Here is an 18,912-nt window from a genome sequence, read left to right as displayed (position 1 = left end):
CATAAGACATGAAAAACGTCTCCGCCGTATCTCGTTTCCACTAAGGAAGAGCAAACCTTTGAGGATGCACGTGTGTGTGTGTGTGTGTGTGTGTGTGTGTGTGAACATGCACTTGAGTAGGTGGGGAATCCTCAGCCCTGCAGGTGGAAAGAGCACCGGAGCCAGATGGCGTGACCCAAGGCATCAGGTAGGGGCGATGCTGGGAGACGGAGCATCACTCCAGAAGGCAGGCAGGGGTGGGGTGGGGGAGTGCAGGGGGCAGGTGGGGAGAAGCAGGGCGGCAGAGCAAGCCTTCCAGGGCAGGATGAAAGGCCTGGGGTGCCTTCTGGGGCTCCCCTGCCTACGTGCCTCTTGCGTCCTTGCTGCTGTGGTTTTCTTATCCAGTAAGTCCAGAAACATCGACCCTTCAGACCCTTCAAAGAAGAAAAGGTCCTTTCATTTGACTCTCAGGGGCTGGCCCCCCAGGGCAGTGCCTGCGGTGACACCTGAGTGCCAGTGGGTATCACTTGAAGCAGTGTCTCTGGTGGAGGGAGCATGCGTGCCTTCAGGCCCAGCCGTGGCAAGGATGACGGTGGCGATGAAGGGCTGCTGCTGCCCGCTGGAAGGCAAGAGAGAAGGCAGGCACATGGCAAACGTGGGGACCCGACTCGGCCAGGGTGACGTTATTTACTTTCTGCTGGGCCAGGTGTCTTTGGGGAGGGACTTTCTGATAGACCCGGTGAGAGAGCTGTTTCCTTTCTAGAGCTGGCCACCGGACTGTGCTTTTCTCCCTAGGACTTGCTGTCTGAGGGGTCTCTCCATCCTGTGTGACAAAGCGTGGGAGAGAGCTCAGTTTTAGGGCACACGCACGTGTGCACACACACACCCACACGGGTTGTTAACACAATTCATCTCCAGTTGAGATGGGAGGCGGCCACAGCCTGTGAGAGCCACAGGTGGCAGATGGAGATGGCCCCTTGCATACCCCCAGGTCCCACCCTGAAAACCCACGTCGGGGTTGGAGGGGGTCCCCACATTCCCCTGATGTTCCCACAGGTGACTCTGCTCAGTGGGGACCATCACCTCTTTCATCCTTACGATGCTGGTGGCTGGCCTGAGGACTTACCGCCAGGTTGGAGTTCCTGGCCTTTCTTTTAGCTCTAAAAATGACCCCCCCCACCGGTGCTAATTTGGGGAGGCATGAGGGAAGTGGTCCTGGGGGGATGTTGGCATTTCCTATCGCTCTTGGGTGGTGAGGCTGAGGCTGCTGTTGTGTCAGCAGGAGCCTCTCGCGGGCCTTTCCCGGAGACCCCTGGGCACCCCTGACACACACATCAGCAGGTGTGTGTCAGTGATGCAGGGTATTCCAGTAATGCTGCGTGTGATGCCCAGAACGGTACTTCATAGAAACAGTGAGAGGCTGCCCTCCTGGGGCTTAGAGTCAAACACTCATGTAAATCCCATAAGCAATAGCTTGTGTTTATTGCCCGTGTGCTGTGCCCAGATGGTGTTTTGCATGGGTTATCCTGAGACCTTTCACAATTCCGGGCGGATGGCTAGGTATCATTGACATGGTGGGAATGCAGAAGCATATTCAGAGAAGTTAAGCAACTGGCCTGAGGTCACACAGCTTGTTTCGGGCAGAACTGAGAACCTGATTCTCATCTATCTGTCTGCCTCTCCAGAGAGAAAGTGCCCTTCCTGCTCAGTGCCAGGTGACACTGGGGGCCAGAGCCAGGGGTCTGCCCCCCCCCCACCGGAAGGGCTCATATGCTCAACTTGACCCCCTTGAGAGCCTGCTGCAGCTAGAAATGCCCCGTGGGACTGACACCGCAGCCCACTGCCCTGCTCCCCGGGGATGCTGAGGAAGAGGGAAGTGTCAGCTAGCCCTCTGGGCAATGATGACAGAGGAGCATGTGGTTGTCTTCTGAGATCTGATCTTTGCTGTCTGGCAGTTGTTCAAAAACCAGCCGGACAGCTACGTGCTGTGGTCAGACCCCTCTGGGGTTTCTGCTTCCCCATGGGATCTGCAAGCCGGAAGGTGTCTAAGACACAACCCACTGACCTGCCTCGTGGTGACAGCCATGTGCACATACCTGAGTCCATTCATCCCTGGATGTCGCAAACAGGAAGAGTTCGCTGCCTTCCTTCCCGCCTGCTGCCTCGGGTCCCGGGGGCTGACTTCACCTGCCCGGGGTTCTCCTGCTTGTGGAGCCTCTCTTCTCCTCGGAGCGAGGGACGGAGAAGCCAAGATGACCTTGCTTGGGCTTCGGACTCAAGCCTCGGGTGAATACACGTGGGCCTGCACCCCGGCCTGCCTCTCCCCGAGCTCCTTCAGCCTTCACGTAGTAGAGGTCACCTTCTGCAGACTGCAAGTAAGCGCGAGTGGAAGGCAGACCAGTTGTTTGCGGGGCGAGCTAGCTTGTCAGCGGAGCCTCTGCTTGAGCAACTCGTGGCCCAGCACCACCCCGCAGACTGCCCCGGGGCGGGGGTGCAGGTCTGACACTTGTAAACATCCGCACCTGGAATGAGTTTGGATACCTGTTTTGTGTTTGAGAAAGAAAACCTCTTATCCGCAGATCTCCACGAGAGGAATTTATTCATTTGTTAATTTATTCAACAAATATTTGTTGGGCCTGCACTATCGGCCTGGCAGGTGCTGTGTGCCCGGGCTACAAAGATGCATGCAGATACGTGCCCTCCAGGGCAGGGCTCAGATAGTCGGTAGGCAGACCTGTGGGCCAGAAAGTGGTGTGTGGTCAGTGGCTGGGGAGGGAAGTGTGGGGCTCCTGGGGGTCCGCCCGGCCATGTGGGACGCGGTCAGCGGGAAGACGCGGCCAGGGAGTTTCGTTCAATGGGCTCTAAAGGACGAGAGTGTTCCACGAGTGTTGGATGGAGGAACTGAGTAGGGGAAGGGCATTCCAGGCAGAGGGAACAGCGTGTGCAGAGGCCCCGGGGCTTAGAAGAGAGGTTAAGGGATAGTGAGTGGAATAATAGGAACGCCCGAGCTTCAGCTTTGGGGACGAGAACACGCAATAGTGCAGGTAAAGTGCAGAGCGCAGTCCTAGGAAGTAATGCTCTAAAGAAAGGTCTGCTTTTACCATCTTTCTGCTATTAAAATAACATCATCCCTTCCCTCTTCACCACTTGTCTGAGGTTTTTTTTTTTTTTTGAAGATTTTTAATTTATTTATTCATGAGAGGCACACAGAGAGAGGCAGAGACATAGGCAGAGGGAGAAGCAGGCTCCTCGAAGGGAACCCAACGCGGGACTCGATCCCAGGACCCTGGGATCATGACCTGAGCCAAAGGCAGACGCTCAGCCACTGAGCCATCCCGTCAGAGTTTTTCTTCCTTCGTTTTGGACCCCTAACGTACTTTTTTGTGATAACACGAGAAATGTTATGATGACCGTTGTCAAAGGAGAGAACCTGACATCAGTACTGTTTTCGTGACACTTCGGATGTATTTTGAACATGTTCACGGAGTGTGTTGTTTTGGACGGATGTGACAGGTCTCCTTTCGAGAGCGATGGTGATAAAGTGTGGCTGGGATCCGAGTTTTGGAGACGTGGCATTATTACGGATGACCGGCGGGCTTGGACGCAAGAAAGAAATGTGTTTTTAAATTGCTTCTCACGCCTTCTGTGCTCTCACGCACACTGAGTTAGGCTAATAACCTCTCAGAAAGCGTTCCTACGTATCTCAGGGTTGGGAGGGCGGTGGGGGGGGGCTTTATCTGGGGGGTGCTGAGGTCGAGGGACAGGCCAGAGTGGGTGGATCCGACGGGAGCTTGAAATTGAGACACACAGCCAAGGTACAGAAGACCATCTCTTCCTTTAAATGATTTTCAATTTTTTTTTTTTTTTTTTTGATTTTCAAATTTTAACATCGAAAGCCTCCTGGGAGATTTTTAGACACGGACAGGCAGGGATCGTCTCAGGATGTCTAGCGACTTGGCCCGGACATTTCTTTGCAGCCTTGGCTGTTTCTTTGCAGCCTTGGCTATTTCTTGGAAGTCACCTTTATTGATTCTCAGAATTCCTGGGAATTCTGCAACCTATTCCCCCGTGAAATGTCACATTTCACAGTATACCCATTGTGTGTTTCCAGTGCCCTCTTGTCCCAAACCCCAGCCCCGCCTGAGAAGTTGCAAAGGGCGCTTCCTTCCTGACCTCCCCTCTCTATTAAATTAATTAATTAAAAGGCAGGGACCCTCGTAGCCAGAGAACATTCTCCTTTTCTTTCAGCTGACTCCTGCCACTCAACAAAAATCTTCCCACCGTTTGGGTGACTTATGGGCCGCAACCGGCAACATTGTTTCGGGCTTCGTTCTTAACATCTTGGGGCTCCAGATTAGCTCCAGCAAAGAGACTTTGTCTGTCTGTCTGTCTGTCTGTTTGTTCATAAAGTGCCTGCGTGGGTGGAAGGGAGAGGACCTCCCTTTTCTCTTGAAAGGAGCGAGATGGAAATGCAAGGAACAGGATGGCCAGGGAGTCCACCTCCTGCAAGATAATCAAAATGAAAGAAAGAAACAAATGCATTGACAGAGAATTACTTTGAAGCATCAGGATTTGGGCCAATGGGGGAGTCGTGTTTTCCAGTACAAAGAATAACCTCATGTGCGTCCTCCCTCCGCTTGGTGTATCTCTTCTGCTGCCTCTTGGTCCACAGCAGAAAAAAAAAATATTAGGGAATATTTTCTCTGTCCCCCAGCCCCCCTGTGAGATGATCTAAACACCGAGTCTCACTGGGTCCCTCGGTGGGCCGTGCAGACCCAGCATTTCCCAAATAGCAGAGGGACAAGAGACGAGGGGCGGGAGGTTCGTCCTGCCAGGGTCGGGCAGCTTCGGGCATGTTTCAGAGGCCACCTGTTACTCTCTTCACTGTCCTTCCATTTTCCAAATTATCAGGTTAAGTAAGAGCAAAGCGAAAGATGCCTGGGTGGCTCAGCGGTTGAGCATCTGCCTTTGGCCCAGGGTGTGATCCCGGAGTCCCGGGATCAAGTCCCGCGTCGGGATCCTCGCAGGGAGCCTGCGTCTCCCTCTGCCCGAGTCTCTGCCTCTCTCTCTCTCTGTGTCTCTCATGAATAAATAAATAAAATCTTAATAATAAAAAAGAGCAAAGGAGGAAGCACGCTGGAGTGTGTGCACATCCACTACCGTGGGTGGCTCTGAGAGTTGATGAAGTTGACTCGGTATTTATTTTAAGGTTGTTTCTAGAATGGAAAGTGCGCGGGTTGATAGCTTCTTGTTTTGCAGAAACCATGAATGGACTTATCTTTAACGGTGCCTATCTACACACGAATCTTGCTGCTCCTGGTGTGTGTGTGTGTACACCTGAGCCCATGCTTCCTGGCTGGCATATCTGTGTGCAAACATGTGCGAGACTATAAATAAAAGCCAAATGAATGCCTTTGACTAAAACGTGAGGGCTACTCTTTCTATTTTATGCAGTAAATGAGGCTCGCAAATCCCCTTAGGAGACCAAGCCTGGGGGGAACAGCAGCTCTGGGAAGGGGCTGGCAGAGGGTGCGGGGGGTCCCAGGGCCTCTGTTTACCTGTGGGTGTCTTTTCCTTGTATGGACTTGAAGGATGACTCCTCCTTTGATGCTCCAAGGTAACAGGGTATGAGCCTCAAACACAGACTGGTCGTTCTGCCATGCATCTTCCTAGGGATGACACCTGTAGGTTTCTTTCTTTCTTTTTTTTTTTTTTTTTTTATTCATTCGTGTGTGTGTGTGTGTGTGAGAGAGAGAGAGAGAGAGAGAGAGAAAGAGAGAGAGAGAGAGGCAGAGACACAGGCAGAGGGAGAAGCAGGCTCCACGCAGGGAACCCGACGTGGGACTCAATCCCGGGTCTTCAGGATCAGACTCTGGGCCGAAGGTGGTGCTAAACCACTCAGCCAACTGGACTGCCCCACCTGTAGGTTTCTGAGGCCACCAGAAGGGTTGGAGGGGCTGCGCTGTTGGAGGGGCTGCGCTGGGGACTGGCCTTTGTGAGCAGCTGTAGTAATTAGAGTGAGCATTGTTTGAGCACCTGTGGTGTACTGAGCCCTGGGCTCAGAAGCGTTATCTCACTGAGCACCCAGAGGACCCTGGGAGGTAGGTCAGATTGTCCCCAGTTTACAAGCAGAGACAGGCCCTCCAGGAGGGCCACCACGTGGAAGCAGCATCCCCCAGATGGAAGCAAGGCCGGGATAATAGTCCGGGGTGGCACAGTGCAGAGCCTGCATGCATCTGGAGTCCTTTCCCTTCCTTCAGAAACGTCAATGCCCATTGAATGAATGAAATATTACGTAAGTCAGAGAAGTCGAAACACTCTCTCCAAGTGTACAATCTAGACATTAGCTGTGCACCTTTAGGCAAGGTATTTAGCTTCTCTGTCTCTGTCTCTTCACTTGTACGATGGGCAGATTATAGTTAGCACACACACTTATGAGGATTAATGGGGTAATGATCACGAAGCACTCGGGACAGGGGTGCTGGGTGGGGTGCTGTTAGGGGGATGATGGCCACGGTTACCAGGAGGTGCGGTGGGTGACGAGCTGAGGATGGCATGCGGGAGGTGAGAGCAGACAGGAGCACCAGCTGATGGGTGGCTGGTGTGCACCAGGTCGGGCTTCCAAGAAGGGAGGATGACACAGGTGAGCCACAGGGGCAGGGACAACACGTGGGGGGTGACAGGAGGGAGATGGGCCCTGCCAGAGAGATCCAGGCTGCGCACGACCTCTAAGAGAGTTGTTACACCAGAGATGGGGTGAACCCAAGAGGGACGCTGCTTCCCTAGCTGTCTGGGAGAATGCCAGGCAAAGAGAGTGCGTGACACTTTGCTGGGGCGGGAGGGCTGTGGGGTGGGGGTGGGGAGGCAGGGGTGGGGTGGGAGGGGAAAGAGGCTCCAGATCAGTGGCTCTGAGCTGAAGACACATCAAATAAATGGAAGCTCATGATGTACTGGAGGCTGAGCTACAATATCTGTAGAGGACTCTGGAGGCTGAGCCTGGTGCTCAGGCTGGACTGGAGAAGGTTCTACACCTACGACAGGCATCTGAGGCAGAGATGAGCTCCACTGCTGGCTTGGAGAAAGTTCAGTTTCCTCAGGAAGATCTCCAGTCTGTGTTGGTACTCCCTGCTGATCTGGATAAGGTTCAACATTTTCAGCAGGGGCTGGATGTTGTTCTGGAAACTCCTGCTGGATTGGAGAAGGTTCAACCTCACCAGAAGGTTCTGGATACTGAGCTGTGGCTTCTTGTTGAGTGGCAGAAGGGTTAACTTCTTCATAGGTCTGTAGATGCTGACTTGGGGCTTCCTGATGGGTTGCAGAAGGTTTAACCTCCCCTAGGGGATTTGGATGTTGAACTGTGGCCTCTGACTGGGCCGGAACAGGTTCAGTGCCCTCAAGGGACTCTGCATACTTAGCTGGGGTCTCTGTTTAGGTTGGAGAAGGCTCACCCTCCTCTGGGGTCTGAGGGTGCTGAGTTGGGGACTCCTCCTGGGTTAGAGGAGGTTTGATCCCCTCGGAGGACTGTGGGTGCTGAGCTGGGGCTTCTTGTTGGATTGGAAAAGGTGCAACCTCCTCAGAGGTCTGTGGATGCTGACCCTGGCTTTCCTCCTGGGTTAAAGATTCACTCTTCACATGAATCTGTGGAAATTGAGTGGAAGCCTCTTCCTGACCTGGAGATGGTTCTCCCTCCTCAGAGGCCTGTGGATACTGGGTTGGGGCCTCCTGCTGGATTGAGGAAGGTTTAGCTTTCTCAGGAGTCTGTGCATGATGACCCTGGCTCTCCTCCTGTATTGAGGAAGGTTCACCCTCCTCAGGGATTTGTGGAAGCTCAGCAGGGGCCTCCTGCTGGGGTGGAGAAGGTTCCTTCTCTTCCTGAGTCCCTGGAAGTTGAGCCAGGGCCTCCTCCTGGGTTGAAGGTGATTCACCCTCCTCAGGAGCCTGTGAATCCTGAGCCAGGGTGTCCTGCTGGGTTGTGGAAGGTTTAACCTCTCCAGGGGTCTGAACAGGGGTCTCCTGCTGTGTTGGAGGTTTCTCCTGTGTGGGAGATTCTGGGGACTCAGTTGGAGTCTCCTGTTGAAATGGCAAATGTTCATTCTCCTCAGGGGACTGTGGAGGCAGAGTTGGGGCTTCATGCTGGGTTGCAAAAGGTTCCACATTAAGGGGCACAGAGGGCTGAGTGACAGACTCACGTTGAACTGGCAAAGGTCCCACCTCTGTAGTGGGTTCTGGTGTTACAGTAACCTGCACGCCTGCAGGTTTAACAGTGATATTGGGCAGGTTTAACTGTTGAACCTGATGGTGACCTGGAGGTGCAACTTTCACCTCATGATGCTCTAGAGGTTGAGCTGGGTGCTCCTGCTGGGTTGGAATAGGTTCCACCTCCCCCAAAGACAGCTCTGGTGGCTGAGCTGGTTGTTCTTGCAGGATTGCAGGCTCAGCCTTCTTGGGGTGCTGTGGAGGCTGAGTCACAGTTACAGTAAGTGCCAAATCTACAGGTTTAACAGTGACATTGTGTAATTTTGGCCGCTGAGCTTCATTCTGACTCAGAGATGGCACATTTACCTCCTGAGGTGGTACCTTCTCCTCTGGTGGCTGAGCTGGGGCCTCCTGAGGGGTCCAAGGTTCTACTTCCTCAGGTGCCTCTGTAGGTTGAGCTGAGGCTTCCTGTTGGACTTCAGGGGTACTTGAAGGTTCAGCTGGGGCCTCCTGTGGGCTTACAGAATTTCCAGCTTCCTTAAGGATCTCTGGAGGCTGAGATAGAGCGTCCTGAAGAAGTGGAGGTGTTTCTGTCTCTTCAGGGGACTCTGGATGCTTGGCCTGGGCCTCCACTCCAGGCACAAAAGGTTCAGGTTCCTCTACAGTGGACTGGAGAGGTCCTGCAGGGGTCTCCTGCAGGAGTGAAGAAATTTCAAGCTCCTCAGGGAGCTCTGGGGGTTGATCTGGTCCCCCTGGGAAATCCATTGGTCGGTTTTCCTCAGGGTATATGATATCCATACCAGAATCTGAATAATCGTCCTGCAGTTGTTCTAGGAGCTCTTTATTTGCAAATTGGTTTGGAGTTCCAATAACAACTTTGGCAAGTGTTCGATGCTGAACTAGATCTTTGTCCAGGTTTGGGGATGAAACAAAATTTTCTTTGGTTTAAACTCTGACTGTCCAGAGGTGGAGCAAGTATTTCCAATGACTGGTGATCTTCTGGCTCATCTCCAGTTTTCATCTTACTTTTGAGTGGAGGAGGCAGAACTATGGCCTGATTCTCATCACCCAACGCTGGAACCACTTGTAAGAGCCTTTCGTGCAGGGTTGGCTTGTCATTCAGATACTGATCTGTCTCTGGGGGCAGCTCACCATTTGAATCCGTGTCCAGGAATGGAACCAAAGTCTCAGTCAACTGCTTAGGCGGGGCCGACATCTGGGCTGGAGCAGAGGACCTCAAGTTATTAAAGCCCCCCCCCCGCCTCTGCGGGGTGGGTAAGTGCCTGGAGCGATTCATGCAGGAGTTCAGAAGAGTGCGAAGACCAGGGTTCCGGGGGTTCCGGGGGTTCCGGGGATCTCCGAGGGCCGGAGGTCCGACGGGCCCACGCGGGAAGTGGAGCTTCCTGGCCCAACAATCACAATGGTTACCAGGTAAAGAGAAGTAATAAAACGCAGAAGCAAAGCCTGGACATGATACTCTGCGGAGCAGAGACCCAAGCCAGTGGGGCGCTCGGTCTCGCCAGAGAAACCGAAATGTTCAGGGAGCCCGGTGACGCCCCCATTGTTAGCAACTGCGCGCCCCTCCCCCGCCTGCGTCCCACCCTTTATTTACCACCTTTGTGAGCTTGGCACAGCTGGGGTGCGGCTGGGCTCCGAAGCCCCTGGTTCAAGCCTCTTCCCCAGAATCCCCAGGCCAAGCCTCCCTTCCCCTGCAAAGGCCACCACTACCTCCCGCCGAGCTACAGGGAAGGATTTGGGCTGCTGGAGTCTGCAAGGACCCAGACTCCAGCCGCTCTGAGGTGTAGGGTCGGGGTGTGGAGCAGTTTCCCCAGGAAGCAGAAGACCTGGCGTCCCGGAGATTCAAAATGCTAGTCCACTTCTGGCGGATCGAACTTGTCCTCTTCAAAGCTTAAATCCGAGACACATTCCTCCTCCCCCTGGCTGTACTGCTTCTAAGAAAAGAGGCTGACCTGAAGAATAAGCACAGGGACAGTGGGGAGGGGAGCACATTTCACGGTTACTCTGAATGTTGCCATTTCCTCTAAGTTCTCCCATCCGAGTACTAACCAGGCCCGACCCTGCTTAGCTTCCGAGATCAGACGAGATCGGGCGCGTTCAGGGTGGTATGGCCGTAGACTCCTCTAAGTTCTCAATACGCATGTCTGAGTTTTAATTCACTACTGTGTTAGGAGGAGGCTACCTACCACTGAATCAGCGATGGCTCCAAACTCCTGTGGGAGGGGCTTGGGGGCATGGGGGGAGGGGAGAGGTGAGCAATTCATTCTGGGAGTGAGAGTCTGAAACCAAGGGACTAGCCCTCCGTTTACATTAGTATGGAAAACTTCCGCGTCCCACCTACACTCAACACACCTGTCAATCTAGAACAAGTAACCTTGAGGTCTACCCTGTGTGCACGCATGGAGAAGGCACTTAAAATGTTGAGGTCAGCATGTTAAACTTTCTGGAAATACTGTAACTAGCGCCCCGTTTACTTCCTTCACTGTCCTTTCTATAATCTCTTTCATTTTAGTCCGTGTTTATGGGCTGGCACAAGCTCTGGAGAACGTAGGTTTTTGTTTTGCTTTGCTTTCAAGGATTTATTTATTCAGAGAGACAGAGGCAGAGACACAGGCTGAGGAAGAAGCAGGCTCCATGCAGGGAGCCCGACGCGGAACTCGATCCGGGTCTCCAGGATCACACCCTGGGCTGCAGGCTGCACTAACCCGCTGCGCCGCCAGGGCTGTTGGAGAGAACGGATTTTATCCTATTCCCAGTGTCTAGCACATACTATGGTTTTTAAATGGAACTAATTCCATAACTGGTCTTATTTAGGAATGGATCTGTTGTTAGAGTCAGGTTTCTGAAATCTATAGCATCAATACTGAATCTCTTTCTCTCACATTTCACAGGAAGCTAGACTTCTTAAAGCGTAAACTTGGATAAGTCTGAAATTTCCTTGACTGGCTTGATTTAAATTGAATTAGAAGAATTTTTGCACAGACAAAACTTCAAATGCTTTTTCAGAAAGTAACCATCTTTTCATTCTCTACTCTCTTCCTTTCAAAACAAATGTTGCAACTTCGGAGTTAGTTAAATAATCAGAATTCTAGCCCCAAATTAAGTTCTTAATGACATGAAACACATTCTTTGCTCCTATTATTTATTTTTTTTTAACATTCAATATATAGAACATTGGCATTTTATTTTAGAAATTACTTTGTCAACTTAATCCCTAATTCAGGGTTAGGGTTACAGAAAAGTTCTTCAACAAAATATTTCATACAAGATGTCTATGTGATACTGATATCTGGGTAATATACCTTATTATTAAATATCTCATATGCATTTTCAGTTTTTTAATTCTATAGACAAGATAAAGATAGAAAAAGACCCTTCAGTTATAGAGCAAAAGGGGTAATTAGGTCTGAGCAATTATGGATGCACATATGAACCTGTCTTGTAAGTGTTCATATACCGTGTGCTTACATTTATACTTAATTTATGGCTCATGGATCAAATCATGCTCAGGTCTGTCTTTATACAGCCTATGAGTTAAGAATGATTTTTACGTTCTTAAAGGGCTGTAAAAGAGAAAAGAAGAGAAAGAGAATATATGACAGAGACCATATATGGCCTGCAAAGCCCAAAATGTTTACTATCTGGCCTTTACAGAAAAGGTTTGAAAAAGTTGGTTTAGTAAAATGAGAGGAATTAAAATTAACCTCAAATTGTCACCTACAGGACAAGAAAATATAGAACACTTACATTATTTTGAATGCCATTAACCCAGAATGTTTTTAATATTTAATCTAAATTAAACATTTAAATATTAAATATTTAAGCAGGTTAATTATGTAAGCAGTATCATCAAGTACCTATTAAGTTACCAAGAGAGCAGATTAAGGATTTCAGTGGGAATTCTAGCACCAGTATTAAAAATAGATGTTTAAAATGATGGTTAAGGGGTACCTGGCTGGCTCAGTTGATAGAGCAAGTGACTTCGGATCTTGAGGTTGTGGGTTTGAAACCCACATTGGGTATAGAGATTACTTAAGGAAATAAAATCTTTAAAGTAAAATAAAATGATGGTTAAGTATTATGGTTAGAAATGTTTACATTAAGCAAACATATCAGAAATGCCCCTGATTTAACTAATTATAAAATAAAATCTCTCCAGCCTCATTGTCAAGGAGGAAATGCTTCTTTAGTATTTCTAGGTATACATACAGAGATACCATGTTCTTTGCTATAAAGGTTCAATTTTTATCTTTGTCTGTGGCATCCAGAGCTGTGTAAGTCATTAATCCCTATTAATGATGCTCTTGAGCAAATAGAGTCTTCTTGCAAATGTAGAAGGTTTAAGGATAGTGGGTAAAAAAGAGCAAGAGCATGATTAAACACTAAGAATAGTCCTTTAAGTTATCAAACCTTCCAAGTCTTAGGGGACAGCCACTCTTGTATTGGTTTTCTTGGCTACTTCTGTGATCTGGACTCTAAACTTTACAAACACCGTTTGTAGAAAATCAAATGAGATAAACTGCTCAAAGGATTAGGCACTTCATTACTACTACTATGAAATACTTTGTAAGCCAATTATTTTATGTTAGCTGAAGTGTTCTCATTCATTTAAAAAAAAAAAAAAGGTCAATCAAAAGCTAATATGACAGGCACTATGCCCAGTATCATAGGCACTCAGATGATTAAGACAGGCTTCCTACCCCTATAGGAACTCATGATCTCACAAGGAAAATAGACAGAAGCTCAAACCATAATGCACTAAGCACTAAGTGGATGACAAAGTGCTGAAGAGGTGCAGAAGAGGGAGCCATAAAGTCATAAAACCACATTTCTTTTTACACAGTCATTTTGTTTCTGCTATTCACTACCCAGCTCTTTATATTTATTTTTTAAATATTTGAGTTTGTTTTATGTCCATGTGTCAATTTTATTTTTTTAATAATAAATTTATTTCTTATTGGTGATCGATTTGCCAACATACAGAATAACACCCAGTGCTCATCCCATCAAGTGCCCCCCTCAGTGCCTGTCACCCATTGACCCCCAACCCCCGCCCTCCTCCCCTTGCACCACCCCTAGTTCGTTTCCCATAGTTAGGAGTCTTTATGTTCTGTCTCCCTTTCTGATATTTCCTACCCATTTCTTCTCCCTTCCCTTCTCTTCCCTTTCACTATTATTTATATTCCCCAAATGAATGAGAACATATAATGTTTGTCCTTCTCCGATTGGCTTATTTCACTCAGCATAATACCCTCCAGTTCCATCCACGTTGAAGCAAATGGTGGGTATTTGTCATTTCTAATGGCTGAGTAATATTCCATTGTATACATAAACCACATCGTCTTTATCCATTCATCTTTCGATGGACACCGAGGCTCCTTCCACAGTTTGGCTATTGTGGACATTGCTGCTATAAACATCGGGGTGCAGGTGTCCCGGCCTTTCATTGCATCTGTATCATTGGGGTAAATCCCCAACAGTGCAATTGCTGGGTTGTAGGGCAGGTTTATTTTTAACTATTTGAGGAACCTCCACACAGTTTTCCAGAGTGGCTACACCATTTCACATTCCCACCAACAGTGTAAGAGGGTTCCCTTTTCTCTGCATCCTCTCCAACATTTGTGGATTCCTGCCTTGTTACTTTTCCCCATCCTCCCTGGTGTGAGGTGGTATCTCATTGTGGTTTTGATTTGTATTTCCCTGATGGCAAGTGATGCAGAGCATTTTCTCATGTGCGTGTTGGCCATGTCTATGTCTTCCTCTGTGAGATTTCTGTTCATGTCTTTTGCCCATTTCATGATTGGATTGTTTGTTTCTTTGGTGCAAATGACGTATCAGATAAAGGGCTAGTTTTCCAGGATCTATAAAGAACTCATTAAACTCAACACGAAAGAAACATGTGTCAGTTTTAAACATGGTAGACAATGCAGATGAACACAACTAGTCCATACTTTCAAGCATTTTATGCTCAGAGGAAAAAGGATGCAAAAATAACTATATTAAAAATAAATTGGAATGCCTGGCTGGCTGAGTTGGTAGAGCATGTGGCTCTTGATCTCAGGGTCATGATTTCAAGCCCCTGGTTGGGTGTGAAGCCTACTTTAAATGTTTTTTTCAAAAGAAGAAGAAGAAATGGATATGGGCAACGAGAGGTATAAATTGGTTTTGGAATACAGATGAGGAAGAAAAGACTTCACATTGGATCAGGGAAGCTATTAGAGCAATGCTGTTTCAACAGGACCTTGAAGAGCTATTGGGTATCATCAGAAAGACATTGTAGGGCGAATAAGCTTACAAAGGAGACTGGGAGAAAGGCAAAATACAGGAAAAATATCTTGAGTACCTGTAGAGTAGGAGATTAGAGCTAGTCTTCTAGGATTTTGAAGGCCGTGGATTAACATGCCACGCTACTGGATTATCACAGCAGTGCTCCAGGACAAGCTTTAAACTGCAATAGAAAAATAAATAAATAAATAATCTGCAACAGAGTCACTTGGAGGGCTTGTCAGAAAATAAGCTCCACCTCCACAGTTACTGATTCCTTCAGTCTATAGAGTAAGGCTGAGAATTTGCATCTTGAGTAAGTGCCCAAGTGATGCTGGCATTCGAGAACCACTTGTGGAGAATTACTCTGGTGACTGTGTGCAGGATGGATTAGAAAGGGAGAGACTAGAGATGGCAATGCCAGTCTGAAGAGTAGGTGGAAAATAAGGGACTAAGCTGGAATCAATGGAAGTCTGAGGGTCAACTATTATCAAGAATGGGTGTTTTCAAATAAAAATCCAGTACTATGTGGTGTTTTTTGTTGTCTCACCACTTGCAACTGAAGCAGTTAATAAATTCATGGAATATTAAGGCAAATGTACAACCAAAAATGAATTTCTATTAACATGATGATATGATTCTGAGTTAGTTCAAATTTATGTATTGATTAGAGGGGTAACTTCCTTTCAATTTAAATGAAAGGATATCTTTTATTTTTTCTGGTATTGAATTGGCCTAGAAAAATAGAACTAAACCAAAAAGGTGTTCCAAAATGAGAATATCCCTTTTAATATTAGAAATTATAATTATAGGGGTGCCCGGTTGGTGCAGTTGGCTGAGCATCTGACTCTTGGTTTTGGCTCAGGTCACAATCTCTGGATCCTGAAATGGAGCCCCCTGTTGGGCTCTGCACTCAGTGAGGAGTCTGCTTGGGATTCTCTCTCCCTCTTCCTCTGCTCCTCCCACTTGTGCATGTGCATGCACACACACTCTCTAATAAATAAATATTTTTTAAAAAGAAATTATAGGGGCAGCCCGAGTGGCTCACCGGTTAAGCGCCACCTTCTGCCCAGGGTGTGATCCTGGAGACCTTGGATCCAGTCCCATGTCAGGCTCCCTGTATGGAGCCTGCTTCTCCCTCTGCCTGTGTCTCTGCCTTTCATTCTCTCTGTGTGTCTATATGAATAAATAAATAAAATCTTTTACAAAATAAAGAAAGAAATTCTATGTGGAGGTCAAAACTTTGAGCTCATAATCTAGAAATTGATGAGGCCTCAAATGTCCTCTAATTAATTCTTCTGCTCTCAGGAAAGATTACTTCCAGAATCTATCAAGAGCTGTAGTTACTTCTTTCATTTATGAAAGTGAGACTCTTTTAAGAGAGATGAGGAGAGTTAGGGGCTCTGGAAGGTTCAAATAACAAGTCCTTAAGTTCAGAGTTTAGGCAAAAGCTGCTTATTCAATACTATCAGCCTACTAGTTAGGTATCTAATAGCTAATTGAGGCAATATTTTCCTTTTACTTTTCCTAGAGATTTATCCTGCAATAAGATACAATCTATTGAAAGACGGACATTTGAACCACTACCTTTTTTGAAGTTTATGTAAGTTACAAATACAAATTTCATTATATTTGGGATTTTTGTTAAACTTAATTGTAAACCTCTTTGCTACAATCATTTTGAAATATGATTGTAATTTTATTAGTAGAAAGCTACTAAAATTATGTAGCGAATCTTTTTTGTCTGTAGCAAAGATTAGTGTAAGAATTATTATACAGATCAGACTGAATCATTCTAGAGAAGTGGTTCTCAACTAGGGTGATTTTGCACCCAGGTGACATTTGAAGTGTCTGGAGACATTTTTGGTTGTCAGACTGTAGATATGCTACTGGCATCTAGTGGGCAGAGGCCAGAGATGGCGCTAAACACCCTATAATGCACAGGACAGCCCCTCTTAAAAAAGAGGATCCAACCATAAATGTCAATAGTGCTGATGTGAAATATTTTTCTAGAGAAATAAAGATTACCTAACACAAGTATTTATTGAGCATTTACAGATTTGTATCTAATGCAACACATGTAGAAACATGAAAATATAAATCTTTCATGCAAATTTTTTAAATTTAAATTTCTAAAAAAATTTTAAAAGGCATATCTTCCATAGCGAGATAGTTTCAGGATATGGAGAGGGTATTGAGATTATGTTTCATCCTATATAAATTGGAATCACTGCCAAAGGATAAATGTTCTGAAAGAATACCTTTTTTCCTTCTTCTTTTGCTTGTGTCTTTTTTTGTAGAAATGTTAGTTGCAATGTACTGACAGAAGTGAGCTTTGGAACATTTCAGGCCTGGCATGGAATGCAGTTTTTACATAAGCTGTAAGTGAAATAGAAAATAAACACATGTAAAAAATAAACAGACAAACAATATGTAAAAACATCATACATTTATTGGTTCAGTGGATGTTAAGCCCAGTATGAACTCTGAAAAGTATGTCTTAAAATCCATTCTTTTTTTTTTTTTCAAATGAGGAAACTAAGGTACAAAGAGGCCAAGAGGCTTGTCTATCTCATAAATGGCACTCTCAGCTTTCCCTGTACTCAGCTTTGGTATGGGCAATAAAAGGCCCCAAGCAAATAACACCCAAGTCAACACTATCCTGGGAATCCATGACAATGATGCTTCTCCAATAGGGGCATGGTCCTTCAAATTCCACCTCTGAATTTAACTTTGATTCCTGCTAATGGGCAAAGTTCCTAACTGCTTCAATGCATGCAAAATAAAGCTTCAAAGAACTAAGTGTAGGGGAATTCTCCAGGGAGCAAAAGTGTGGGTGCTTCCTCAGCCATCAGCTTCTTTTAAATGGTAAAGCAGAAAGAACTGCTGAGAACCTGCCACAGGGCACTTCTCTCACCAGTTACCCAGAACATTAGTTTTCAAAAAATGTATACCTCTGAGTAAATCATCTGGGGGCCATAAGAACCTTTGAGGTATGGTAAAAGATATTGTTTGTGTTAAGTTGTGTGAAAAATGTTCATGAAATACATTGCTGTAGCATAATTCCATGTGGCTATTTCCTGACTCTTCTTCAATAAGAAGTGTGTTATTCCCTTTCGGCTGGAAAATTCTGTGATTTCCTGGTGATATAAACAAATCATAGTGGGGGATGTTCAATGGCCTGAGGGGGATTTTAGACTCAAGGTGAAGATCTTCCTCTAAACGTGACTTTGGAAAAGATTATCTTACCTGTCTTGTAGTTCAGAAATATTATTTCACACAGTTTATTTTAGGATAGATGAAGGTGTTGAGGGTGTGTCTGGAGCTAGAGGGACAGTTCCTGCAGATGCCTATCTGTTGAAGGCTCCTCTCTCCTCCCATTAATTTGCTGATGCCTAACTTGGAAAAAGACTACAGAGGGTCAGTTTTTTGCTTGCGAACACCCCGGAGAAAAGGCTCATTGGGTTTCTGCACCAGGAGGTTTTGGTGCATCAATATACTGTCTTAAACTCACCATCTTTATTTCTAAGCATGTTATCACACCAAGAGTCTCTTAGAAGAATCTGAATTTCCAAAAAAGAAAGAAAAGAAAGAAAGAAAGAAAAAAAGAAAAGAAAGAAAGAAAGAAAGAAAGGAAAGGAAAGAATCTGACTTTCATTATAGTTATATGGGCAACACAAGAAAGAATATGGGGGAATCAGTTGATAAAAATCAATGAATTCATTGAAAAACATTCACTGAGTGCCATGTCCAATACATGTCAACACTGTACTAAGTACTGGGGGTACAAAGAATAAGACAGGGACTGTCCCCAAGAAACTTTCATACTGGAAGGAGAAAGATGTTGACAGGAAAACACACGGGAGCCGTGCGGGCATCCATGCAGCAGGGTAACAAGGTAGGGGGTTGACAAAGTAGGGAACAAACAGGTTGTGGGATAGAAAAGACTCTTAATGGATGAAGCAACAGCTTGTTTGTGTTGAGTTTCTGTGTGCATCTTAAATAACAGAAAAAGGTAATTAAAGAACCAGAGCTAGCCAGTATTGATAATAAATTAATACTCATGTCATGGGACTTGAATACAGCTTCGAAAACTAATTCACAGTTCCTTCTGAAAGATTATCACGATACAGTAAGTGTGTACTGGGGGTTAGGCTCCTTTTTTGTTTGAGGTCAAATTTTTCTAATAGACAAAGCTAGTCTGCTTTAGGAAATCTCTGCCATAGTGAAATATAAACTTCATTGCATTTCTTTCCAAAGGCAAGTTGCCAAGGGAAGATGCCACCCTTTGAATTAGTCATGTTACCTGTGTGACATGTTACCAAGGTGTTTATAAGTTGAAACAATATTTTCTCTGGCATTAAAGAAGTCTGTAAAATGTATAGGCCCTAGCTGAGGTGGATTTATTTTGAACTGACCAAAGCTTTAACTTCAGGGCTCCTCACTTCCATAGGC

General features: G+C 46.5%; 2 protein-coding genes and 1 long non-coding RNA gene across 44 annotated transcripts in view; 1 reads left to right on the top strand and 2 right to left on the bottom strand.

The window, feature by feature from the left end:
• Positions 1–260: 260 nt before the first annotated feature.
• Positions 261–5,664, bottom strand: LOC144286742 (uncharacterized). Its single transcript, XR_013354673.1, has 3 exons — positions 5,538–5,664; positions 2,076–2,713; positions 261–802 (listed from the first exon to the last, which is right to left on the bottom strand). It is a non-coding gene; the product is annotated as an uncharacterized LOC144286742 (long non-coding RNA).
• Positions 5,665–7,386: 1,722 nt separating this feature from the next.
• LOC144286748 (uncharacterized) overlaps positions 7,387–18,912 on the bottom strand; it is a 45,840-nt gene continuing 34,314 nt past the window's right edge. For 20 of the 36 annotated variants that reach the window (XR_013354693.1, XR_013354681.1, XR_013354698.1 and 17 more), the window contains 2 exons: positions 16,719–16,836; positions 13,040–14,641 (listed from right to left, as the gene is read on the bottom strand). Coding sequence is in view for 15 of the 36 variants with exons in the window: in XM_077853630.1 (XP_077709756.1) it covers positions 7,408–8,973 (1,566 nt within the window). In the remaining 21 variants the exon portion in view is untranslated. Of the gene's footprint in view, positions 10,146–13,039; positions 14,642–15,505; positions 15,634–16,718; positions 16,837–18,912 lie in introns of those variants that run through there. The other 16 variants (XM_077853630.1, XM_077853631.1, XM_077853627.1 and 13 more) reach the window with 2 other exon arrangements.
• Positions 16,021–18,912, top strand: part of LOC144286746 (leucine-rich repeat-containing protein 37A3-like) — a 27,890-nt gene continuing 24,998 nt past the window's right edge. For 2 of the 7 annotated variants that reach the window (XM_077853610.1, XM_077853607.1), the window contains exons 1-2: positions 16,022–16,060; positions 16,758–16,838. In XM_077853610.1, coding sequence (XP_077709736.1) covers positions 16,819–16,838 — 20 coding nt within the window. In that variant the 5' untranslated portion in view covers positions 16,022–16,060; positions 16,758–16,818. Of the gene's footprint in view, positions 16,061–16,746; positions 16,839–18,912 lie in introns of those variants that run through there. The other 5 variants (XM_077853611.1, XM_077853609.1, XM_077853614.1 and 2 more) reach the window with 5 other exon arrangements.

The sequence above is a fragment of the Canis aureus genome, chromosome 16 (genome assembly GCF_053574225.1).
Source record: "Canis aureus isolate CA01 chromosome 16, VMU_Caureus_v.1.0, whole genome shotgun sequence".
NCBI classification, from domain to species: domain Eukaryota; kingdom Metazoa; phylum Chordata; class Mammalia; order Carnivora; family Canidae; genus Canis; species Canis aureus.
The sequence above is the reverse complement of the archived record's forward strand: the minus strand, read 5'-3'. Positions and strand labels throughout refer to the sequence as shown.